The 11,308-nt window shown below is 42.1% G+C and overlaps 2 protein-coding genes across 2 annotated transcripts; both read right to left on the bottom strand.

The window, feature by feature from the left end:
- Positions 1-2,444: 2,444 nt before the first annotated feature.
- On the bottom strand, positions 2,445-4,387 carry LOC101765331. The gene is made up of 4 exons (XM_004956078.4): positions 4,098-4,387; positions 3,259-3,417; positions 2,950-3,162; positions 2,445-2,835 (listed from the first exon to the last, which is right to left on the bottom strand). Exons 1-4 carry the CDS (start codon positions 4,317-4,319, stop codon positions 2,494-2,496), a joined length of 936 nt encoding a protein of 311 aa, XP_004956135.1. The 5' UTR covers positions 4,320-4,387; the 3' UTR covers positions 2,445-2,493.
- Positions 4,388-5,743: 1,356 nt separating this feature from the next.
- On the bottom strand, positions 5,744-7,057 carry LOC101758201. The gene is made up of 2 exons (XM_022824700.1): positions 6,296-7,057; positions 5,744-6,185 (listed from the first exon to the last, which is right to left on the bottom strand). Exons 1-2 carry the CDS (start codon positions 7,042-7,044, stop codon positions 6,158-6,160), a joined length of 777 nt encoding a protein of 258 aa, XP_022680435.1. The 5' UTR covers positions 7,045-7,057; the 3' UTR covers positions 5,744-6,157.
- Positions 7,058-11,308: the final 4,251 nt, after the last annotated feature.

The raw sequence follows: 11,308 nt of genomic DNA, 5'->3' as shown, positions 1-11,308 counted from the left end.
CTTCTTCATCACTTGAACTTGAAGCATCACTTGAGCTTGAGCTTTAATTTGGTACTTGCTCTTGAGTTTTTCTTTTATTTGGAAGATCCTTGCTTATCTTCACTTTTCTATTCCTTCTCCTTCTCCTTCTCTTCTTTTCTTGATGTACCAACATCTTAACTTGAGGGAGAAAGGTCTTTGCCAATCTTCATGGATAGCTCATGAACAATGATCTTGTTCAAAATATTTGTTGGCTTCAATTTGTTCATTCTTCAAACAAGTGGAAGTAGGTGACGATGGAGGTGTACTTATCATTAAGAAGAATATGGATGATCTTTCTTGTGACATCCGCATCGGTTAGCTTGGTCAAACCTATTGCATTTAGCTCATTGACAATAACATTCAAGCGCGAGTACATGTCATTAGCTATACTTTTGCTCTCTAACGTCACTTGTGCTGTTGTGGATCTCCATGAGCGTGGTCCAAATTTCGTGTGTACTTTGAAGCTCATAGACTGTATTGAAGACATCAATGCTAAAAGATTCAAAAATAGAATTTCAAGCAATAGCTCATGGACAATGCGAAAGAGAAATGAGGTAGAGAAAGTAAACTCCTAGCATAGCAACATGGTGATTTTTTCCGAGGTATCGAAAAGTAGAGCTTTCCACTAGTGCTCCTTGTTTGAGCCGCTCTCAAGGAATGCCCGTGCAAGGGCAAAAGCTTCCTAATCAAATAACTCCGTAGGATAGCCGATGGGCCTTCCATATGCGCAAGTGGGTCTTCGCCTAGCCTCTCTCAGATGCTCCTTGCTGCTCTTCACTTGGTAGAGCTTCGGCAAAACACCAAGGCCTCTCCTCCCTTTCACAAGCACCGACGGCCACTCCACAAATGCGGTTGGAGGGTCTCGCAAGACTTACAAGCCTTGTATTTATAACTTTTGGTGAGCGCAAGCACTGATAACAAGGAGGTGTGCAAACCTCACCTAACTCTAGGCTAATCCCTAAAGCAATGCACTAATAGGCCTAAATTAGCACTAATCAAGACCTAAGCCCTATACTAATTGCTTTAATCTTCTCTTCAGCACTTTGGTGGATAGAGCACTTGTGTATGTGTGGAAACCAAGCCTATAGCTTCTCCAAGCTCTAACCCCCTTGAAATGGCCGGACAAAGAGGTATTTATAGCCCTCAAGCCAAGAAACTAGTCGTTGCTCCAACGGTCAAAAAAAATGACCACAGACTTATACTATGACCTCTTCATAGCCATCATCGTATCGTACTATGATCACCGATTGATCCTATGCTCCAAGTACTGTAGTCACCATATCATTTGATGTATGCATAAAAACTTCCAGAGCTGAATTTGAGCCGATGCCGAGCTGAGCCGATCACACCGATTCATCCTATGATTGTGCCTGTGATCACGTATCATCCTATGATACATGTTAATTTCAAACCAAGCCAATCACCGATTCATCCTATGCTCTTTTCATGGCCGTCACCGTATCATCCTATGATGCATGTTAACTTCAAACCGAGCTGACCACCAATTGATGCTCCCTTCATGGCCATCACCGTATCATCCTATGATCACCGATTGATATTATGATTATGCGATTGTGATCACCGTATCATACTGTGATATGAGATTGGGAGGAATCTTCACCATTTTGCTTCAGTTCTTCGTGTCTTTGTCCCAGCTTCTCTTTTATAATGTTTTCAGTTGCTTTAAGGTCTTCTAGGATCTTGTACATGTTCTCTTGACCTTTGTTTGATGTGTTTGATCACCCAAATCCATCATTGCCTTGCATTCATGTGACTATATCTTATATACTTGCAAATGTTAGAGCGTCTCTAACAGTCATCCAATAAATGTTTCCCAATAACTAGTTAATTGGAACATCCCAATATCCATTCCTTGTTATTGGGATAATCTCGTCCCAATCCAACTACCGTATCGGGAGAGTTAAAACTTCTCCTTTATTTGGGGAGAGTTGGGGAGAATTATTGGGTTGTCCCAATAATTATTGGGGAAAGGTAAAGGGAGTCTGCTGAAGCATTATTTTTTCACCAACTCCTCCAATATAGTAGTTGGATTGGGGAACGAGGAACTGCTGGAGATACTCTTAGTCCCATAGGTTAGTGTTGGCACACCATCCCCAAAATCACTAATGGTCTAGTTAGGACCATTTTCCTTACAATGGGACTATACAAGAGCAGAGAAGCTGTAGAAGGGTGTATCAAATATTCAGAACGCTGAACAAGGCTTCTCCTTCCTCTAGCTACTCTTTATCTTCTTCCCCTGCCTCTTTGCTGTTCTTCCTCTCCTAGTCTCCATTGATGTATCCCTAATCTCTTCTCCGATCCCTCTGCTTTGCTACCTACCCTGTACTTGTTGTGCTTGCAAGGGAGCTGGCGAGATCTGTTACTAACAACGTTGCTATAAAACCAGATGATGACAGCATTAATAGAAAGCTGTAGTAAAACAAATTTGCATTCACATTTAGTCCGCAATGTTCATGATGCTAAAACCATATACAATGTAACTGCATTATACAAAGAATGGATGGTGAAAGAAGCCACCAAAGTTCCAGTTCGACAATAGGTTAACCCTAGATTACACCCAATGACAAACAGCTGAATGAAACCTTTACCGGAGAGGTGTGCTACACTGAAGGCAAGTGAACTCATCACGACAGCGTCCCGCCATTTCACGGAAGAAGACAGGGCTGTTAGAAGGAACCCGCGGTAGATGATTTCTTCAGACAGTGGAGCAACAACACAGTATAGAAAGAAACACAGTAGCTTAGAGGTTGGACTGTCAGAAAGGATTCCTTTTAATATAGGATCATATGCATCCTGCCAGATTTCAAATTGAATGAACGAAGAATTAGGGCCCTAAAAACGGAACTGTGATAGCTTGGTTGAGGAAGATCGATGTGCAGTATTAAGTGGAATAATGTGCCATCTGACCTCAGGTCCTACCACCTTGTCAGGTAAGATGGATGTGATCCATACCAAGGTCATCATAATGGTGAAGCCTATTACGGTTTCTTTGACCCAATTACGTGTAGAAACCTTACTGGCAAAGAAAGCCTGAACATCATTGCCTGGCATTGAACTGTACTGAAGTAGTGCTAAGGCCAAAGAGAGCTCCGCAAATTGAAGCATGACTGTGGAAATAACCTGCATTGACAGAGTATGTCATTGTCTTGTCCATAGAAAAAAAAAATGCAACTCAGGTGAATCAGAATGATTAGTTAACAGAGACTTGTGACCTACTGTTGTCATTGGGTCGAGTGAGGAGCATTTTAGCACTTTGGCCACTACACCAAGCCCTCCAAAGCTCAAGGGGATATGCAAGATGAAGAAATATCCTGCATATATTCTCCATATATCATCAACCTCCCATGGTACAACAGGGGAAAGAACAGAAAAGTCCTGTTTGTCAATACAAAACACCAAATCAGAACTGAAAACTAGGTCGCCATCATGGAGAATTGTAAGGAGATATATATCAACAAGATCCCAATCATCAAGACAAGACAAAAAGAAGGATATATCATAACTAATTCTGGTCAGCATATAGCTGGTGGCCTAATGCACAAGAGCACAAAATTTGATAGTATCTCCTCTGTATATGTATTATTCATGTGACCATCCACATTATACCCAATACTAAATTGTACCTACACCTCACTTCCACTGAGAACCTGAGGACAGCAAAACATGATGGTTTTACTCATAACAGAAAAATGGAAATAGTAATAAGGCATTTCCATATATTCCTAAACCTGCACCAAATCTCACTGTGTGTTGAGATATTGTGGTCTACCTATAACAGCCTCACAGTCCAGAGGAAGAATTTAAGTTGCATCAAAATCTTTGAAAGTAGCTACTGTACTAGCCAATACCAAATAAGATAGTCGGGAAATCCAAAATATTGAGTAGGACATTCTCCCATTCACAATGAGCTTGGCAAATAGGAAACGAAGGGTTAAATAATTGGAGCAATTTGTAAGCTTGCTATCGGAATCAAACGCTAAGCAACTAGCGGTGAAGAAAATAAGCTTCTTCCTAAGACTGAAACAGAACGTGCTGTTAATTCAGTGAGAAGTTACGTCGAACAGGTGACGGGCTCTGCCCTCTCCACCATCGCCGGGATCGGGATCGGGAGACGGAGAGCAGGCGCAGCTGAGAGTGGAGGAGGAAGAGCGCAGCTGTAGCTCGGTCAAAGCTTCTGGTTTAGCCGTGCGGAGACCAGGCAGAGGTCCTCGGCCTCTGCTTCGGGCTCTCAGGAATGGAAGCGGACGGGAAGCAGCGGCTGACGCAACGATGAGCATCCTCAAGGTAGCGCCAGTAGTCCACAGAGTGCCGTTGGACCCCGGAGCGCCTGATCTATATGTGGGCCCAGCCTTGTGAGGCCCAGAAGGACCTTCCTACTCGTGAAGTCATGTGGGCTTGGCGAGCGAGGCCTTTCAAGCTCACCAGCAGCGCTGGAGCCCTCTCAAAGAAAAACAAAACAGCGCTCCGAGCGAGGCAGCGAGTCAACGGTAAGGGGGGCAGAAACAATTTCTTTTTAACAAGTCAAGGTTGGCTCGTTCATTTAACATGAACATATTCATCTACTACAATATCTTAGACGCAACCAGAAGTACACTGCCTAAAGATCGAGAAAGCAACTTACTCGTCCAAGTAGATGAGCCACCTTACATGAACAAATGAAAATGTAGCTTTAGCCAATAATTCATATTTAATCCCAATGATTATAAAAGTATTGTTTGAGAAAAATCTTCTAATATGATTTTTATTGCTGGAAATAGAAGTTTCTTGTAATGTTTTCTCTTTTTTTTTTATGGAAATAGACATAGACGCTCACATATATGCATGTACACTTATCCTATTAATACACGCACGTAATCATACTCTATGAGCACATTCAAGAGATTGAACAGGCATATCTCGAGATTGATAAAGTTACCGCTAGCACCTTGCTATTGATGAGCACATCGACTACCACCGAAAGAATAGCGCCAGTTAATTACTGGAATGCGAGCACAAAAACATGGATGATACCACATATTGTTGGTGCAACATAGATTTTTCTTAGAGCAAATACATTGCTACACCTCAACAGTCTTATAGGTCGTCTAACGCAATGTCGTGTATGATTTTTGCTGATGTGGAGGAGGATGAGGAGGGAGAGAATGAGGTCGTTGTTTCACGCAACAACTACCTCATAAGCTAAATTTTTAGACTACGAGATGACTACTTCACCATTGTATGAGTTGTGGTTGTTGTGCAACTCATAATATTTATTTTTTCTATGCACAAATTAAGAAAAATAGGATTACTACGAGACAACTTAAAAAGACAACCTATTATATAGGAATTTTATCAAGTTATCTAAAAATTACATATTAAATATGAGACCGCCAATTAAACAACACTAATATACTTACCTTTGTAGAACAAGACTTTCCCTTCTTTAAGCTCAACATCTAGCCCATACCTAATTTACTTTTGCCAAAACTTCCCCAAAACATGGGATAACCCAACTATGCAAGCCTCCGTAAAAGACGATCTGCGGTTGACTTCTTCGCACTCACTGGTTCAAATATATGAAAAGACAATATTTGGTTCAACATGTGCACCCTCTTAGTGCTGGTCTGCTGGATCATCTGGCGTGCATAAAGAATTAGGACCAAGCCAAATTTGAGTGCGGCAACTTGGTCACACTTTTTTTAATTTGTTCAAAGCAGAATAATACCATGAGAAGTGTAACTAACATTTAACAAGTACAATTTTTGATAGCATGGCCCTTTACCCCGCCACTTATATTTAACAAGCATGGAAGCGCGGTGGCCATGGCAGCTGGTACGGATAAGCCGCAGCCGGGCTTTTGCTCCCTATCCTCGTGCGTTCGACGCTCATGGTCTCAAGCTCAACGGAGACCAGGCACCTCTCCTCCTTTGAGGCCAGAGTGACACAACGGCCACTGGCCGTAACAATGTTTGCGGCTACATTGCCGAAGTACTCCTTGCGCCCTGCAGGAAACCAAGAGGTGGCCATGGCGAAATTTACTTGCTTCTCAAGCATCCAGTCGCTGCTGCCATCATTCCAATAACTCCTAGAGAAGACCTTCAGGTAGGCTCCCTCCAAACAGGCAATGCGCACCTTGTCATCCATCCCATCGACAACCCGGAATGCTGAAAAATCGACAAACAAGTTCGAGATGTGTTCCGGAAGATTGAAGAGTGAGATTTGTGTGCTCCAATGGGCACAAATTAGCCGTTGGGGCTTCTCATCTCTAACCCACCAAAACGAAGCGTTGACAGCGCACCCTACAAACTGCAGTGCTTCTTTGCCTTGAACACTAAGGTGGAGGCTAGCAATGGCAGAACTTCGTCGGCCGACACGCCATCGCCAGATGCTGCGCCGGCCTCTACCGAAGACACATGCCCGGACTGTGCCAACCTCGCCGGACACCCCTGTGTAACTTTGGTAGAGCACGCAGGCTACGCCAAAGTCTGATGTCCGGTTCCCGAATACATTCAAGAAGACGCCGAGGCACTCATGATGCTTCATCTCCTTAGGACAGGGTACAACTTGGTAGAAACGCGTCAAGGGCTCGCAGACAACAAGGTCAGGGAAGCAATGGCGCATCCACCCACTCTTCTTTCTAGCGAGGAGGAGGAGGCTGCGCCTGCTGTCGACAAGCTTCCATGACTTGCTGCCGCCTGCGGGGAGGAAATCAAGGGAGAAGTGGCGGCGATCGACGGAATCGATTACCTGTGAGGAGGGGACAAATACAGGGCTGCTACCTGACAGCGGCTGCGGATTATGGTAATATCCCGCAATAGGGTGTGGATGCTGCTGGTGCAGGCGGCCAGTAAGGATGCGGCGCCACCGCCTGCACGCGGCTGCGGCACGGATGATCCACAGAGGCGAGGTGAGGTGGAGGAGAATAAGCTCAAGGAGCTTGTCGGGGACGTCGTTCACGGTCGTCGGCCTTGCCGGTGACTTCTTCCTCAGGGCCATCTTGCTCTTTGGTTTCTCCTCCGCCATGAGAGGCCTGAGATATCAGCCTATGAACTATATTGTTTTCCCAATGGATTACGTGTAGCTGCAACGCTTTATAGCTCATTATCTTCTTCATACCGTTGACTTTAATTAGGAAGATTTCGCACATGTCCACAAGCTGGAGTGGCGTGCCCGCCAAGTTGTTGCTATATATTCTGACTCGATAACTGTTTACATATTCAACAATCTTTGATGAAGAAGTGGGTGCGTTCTTGGTTTTGTCCTATTACATGCTAACGTCAATAAAAGGTACCTCTGCGTTCAGGAGCAGAAAGAAACAGTAATGTTTTCTTGGAAGGACGAAGATTTCAGACTATCAGGCATCCTCGAGAAAGCAGGAGCAGAAAGAAACAGTAATGTTTTCTTAGGAAAGGAACACAATAAATTGTTGTTCACCCCCAAATAGCAAAGACTACAAAAAGATGTGCCAATTTTACTGTAACGACAAAAGTTTACATTATTGATGGTCTGTAAATACCAAATTGACACCTCTCATCAGGTTCCCTCGACTGAGCAGATGTCACCTGCTCTTTCAGCCCTTCCTGCCCTGAGAACATTGTGAAGGCCCTGCAATTGTGCTCTTCTGATGGTACTCCATTCTCCTGAAGAACCCGTCAACTGGTGAAACTTCTGCTGGTAGTGGTGTTTCGTTCTTCAGGACCTTGACTGCAAACTCGACGCACGAGTCTGGCACGGAGACACCACAGAGTGAACAGAGTGATTCCAGAGCAGATTCTGTTGTCAAAGTATCAAACTTTTCAGCCCCGTTGTTTAGATCCAAGCCTGGAATTATTGCAGGGTCAAACTTAGTACACCTCTTCTCTCTGTCTTGGTACAGACTGATAACATCAGTTGTGGCCATGAGATCATCGGCAACTGCACCTTTGCTCTTCGTGAAACCAAGAAAAGTGTTGTTCATGAGGATGGCAGCCTGCTCGAGGGAGATTTCACTTGGGCCATTGCTCCCTTTCACTTCAGATGATATACTAGCAGACGATGAATCAGATTTGGGCCTGCTAAGATGTTCAATAGCATTTGTTTGTGCTGCACGGCCCATGGACTGGGTACTAGCATCATCTTCACGTCCAACATGTTTCTTTCCCTTAGCCGCCCTATTGTTCACACGCCATGATTTGGTGGCTCGACGAGTTCTTTTCATATTCTTTGAACCAACACCCCGATCATTCCGACGCACTCTTCTTGCCACGTTTCTGGATTTTAAAGCCGCAAGCTGTTGTATCCAAGGTTCAGAACTCTTTACCCTTTGTCGGGCTGAACGCTTTCCCCGTTTCGTAGAGTGCATAATCTTGGTGATGTCTATTTTTGCTCCCAGTGAGTTAACATCTGTAATTTCCATATCCCACTCTTCTTGTTTCTGCTTGTCTGATTTCTCGCTCAAAATGCAGTCTACGGTTTCTTGCCTCACCCGCTGTGACGAGCATCTTGGAGCTGCCTTAACCAATTTGTTTGCTGATTCTACGGGCCTGCTAGATATTTTCGTGGCTGAAGTTTGTTTTGCCTCACGTTCAGAACCTTTCACTGCTCCTGCCATTAAAAAAAAAAGTAAACCAGCCCTTAATAAGTCACATGCAGAAAAGTATGTTGACAAAATCGGATTCATGTAAATTATATTGCAGACAATAGACATGAGACAGAACTACCTGTGGCAGTAATCGAGCTTAAACATAGATAAGAAATGCATAATTTTTTTATCAGATAAACATGTTATTACCCTCTTCTTCACAAACAGAAACAAACTATATTTTCACAATTGAAGAGATGTAGACACATGATACCATGGGATAGAAAAGAGTTAAAGATGGCATAGGCTAGTAGATCTGGGTTCTTGCAGTAGAAACCTACTAACCTCCTGTGTTGAATTTTGCCATGAAAGTCATTCCCCAATCGTTTCGAATCTTCATTCTTCTTTCTTTTCAGCAGCTTAAACCTTCACTATAAAAGTAAATGAAGTGATATAATAGAATGAAAGGGGAAATTAAATGAGAAAACAGTACAAGAAACTTCTATTTCCGGCAACAAAAATTCATTTTAGAAGATTTTTCTCAAACAATACTTCTACAATCATTGAGGTTAAATATGAATTATTTACCAAAGCTACAATTTGCAGATGCTGTCGATACAGAAACATGACATAATTTTGTCGTTAAAGGAAGTAGTATTGCAGAACATATATAAAAGTAAAACAAGCGATGTATTTAATAAAATGAAAATAAATAGGAAATTAAATTAGAAAACAATACAAGAAACTCCTATTTCCATCCACAAAAATTCATACATGAATATGTTTTGAAACAACACTTTTACCGCCATTGAGTTCTATAAATATAGCAAAAATATTAACTATTTTGCCAAAGCTACATTTTGCAGATACAGTCAATGCAGAAACATGACACATTTTTTTCACTAAATGGAGTAGTGATTTGACAGAACAGTATATTTAATGGAAATGTATGAAACATGCAGATAGTACTCAATAGTATAGACAGAAACTAATTTTATTGTCATTGCTGGAAAATTCATCAGACATCAATTGCAGATTAATTCAATAGGTAGCTATAAAAGAAAACAATGACAATAATAATAACTAAATATCAAAATAACTCAATTGGAAATAGCTTTTCTCCGTGGCTGGCTATAAGGGCAAAGAGTGTACTATTTGCTGAATAGCATGGACATATATAATTTTCGTCATCATCATTGTGTATGCTTCAGTCACAGTTGCATCTAATTTCCACTATCATATAAATGCCATGATTATGCTAACTAACATTTTTAAAGTTTTTATAAGCAAGATGATGACATTATTTTCATACTCATCAACTTTAGGAATCCTAGAGTATCGAACTACTTGACTCCGCGGACCAATGATATCGTAGTAACTGGTAAAAGAATGTAGTCATAAGAACATTGCTGACAAGGAAATACAGATTAACAAAACTATAAGAAAACGCTGGCAATTATCAGATACCAATTTAGTTGATGAGTTGCATGCTTCGAATTAGACAGAAACAACAATGCACAAAAGCATTATAACTTGTGCAGAAAAAGGAAATAATTCCTTCAAAGTGATGGGAAATACCCCAATAAACATGCTTGTTGTGCACATTCAATTCAAGCAGGGCTCTTGAACTTCAGAAATCATGATGACATCATATTGCTAGCCTGGCGCACAAGATCATTAACCCCTCCTGTCCTCACCTCTCAACCACACATGAGGTGTCAGTGTATGGAATAGAAATGGACCCACACACTCACCGGACAAACAAAAAAAAAGGAGCGGACACATCTCTTTTAATTTCCCCAAGTTAGCATCTCTCACTCATCTCTCCTCCCAATATAGCACCTACCGCATAAATCCCCGCCTCCCCCCCTCCCCCCACGCGCGGAGAGTATACTGCTCAAAGGTTGGTAGTTCCCACTAGCACCATCTCCAACCCTCCCAAACCGCTTGTGATCCTGTTGCTAGTAATAAACGTTACCAATAATACATGAAAAAGAGAAGAAATTGTCACTTACCAAATGGATGCGCTGATATATATCAGAGCAATAATGGTCAAGTTCCGAATGAGGCCATGGAGGATGCCGTAGTGACGAGCCCTAGATGCGCAAACTTACGAATTGGATTCCTTAAGGATGAAGGAATAAAGGATTAAGTGCTAGAACTCGATGTTTGATTGGATTCGTAAAGCAGATGAAATGTCAAGGGATTTGAAGAAAAGGCTTTAGCTACAAGAGGATGGGGAATTCCCTTTTCTTATAGCCCTAGGCAACAATTTATTATGGAGATGAGATTGCATCCATGTAATAAATTTAGAAATAGGGGTGCTTATGTAAATTGCCAGCCAGTTGGTGGCATATCTTCTATTGATAGAAAAGTTGCTTTGTAACGTCACGACACACCATCCCATGTTACATGTGTTACATGGTCCCCACCGACCTATCCTTCAGCATTGTTATATCTCTTAGGAAACATAAGGTTTTTCCCTGAGATATATTTATATATTATGTTGCATGGTTAGTTGAACAACTATAGCACTATTATCCCATCTGGGGCATAATTAGGGCCAGTAGAGATTGGATACACTACTATCTATGCTAGCATCACAACCGGCATGGATAACCAACACATTTATGTGGTTCAGTTCCTGACATCCTAATGGTACAGATTAGGGTTAGGATTCAGCATGGATGAGAGTTTCTATAGTAGTGAGAAGTATAGTCTTGATGC

This window comes from Setaria italica, chromosome II (assembly GCF_000263155.2).
Source record: "Setaria italica strain Yugu1 chromosome II, Setaria_italica_v2.0, whole genome shotgun sequence".
Lineage (NCBI taxonomy): Eukaryota > Viridiplantae > Streptophyta > Magnoliopsida > Poales > Poaceae > Setaria > Setaria italica.
Note: the sequence above shows the minus strand (reverse complement) of the source record. Positions and strands in the feature narration are given on the sequence as shown.

Coding starts and splice junctions, on each gene's coding strand:
- LOC101765331 (XM_004956078.4), bottom strand. CDS start 4,319: ATGCTCATCGTTGCGTCAGCCGCTGCTTCCCGTCCGCTTCCATTCCTG. Junction 3,163..3,258: donor CACTCGACCCAATGACAACA/GTAGGTCACAAG, acceptor CTGTCAATGCAG/GTTATTTCCACAGTCATGCT. Junction 2,836..2,949: donor ACAAGGTGGTAGGACCTGAG/GTCAGATGGCAC, acceptor GAAATCTGGCAG/GATGCATATGATCCTATATT.
- LOC101758201 (XM_022824700.1), bottom strand. CDS start 7,044: ATGGCGGAGGAGAAACCAAAGAGCAAGATGGCCCTGAGGAAGAAGTCA. Junction 6,186..6,295: donor GCTGTCAACGCTTCGTTTTG/GTGGGTTAGAGA, acceptor TCGATTTTTCAG/CATTCCGGGTTGTCGATGGG.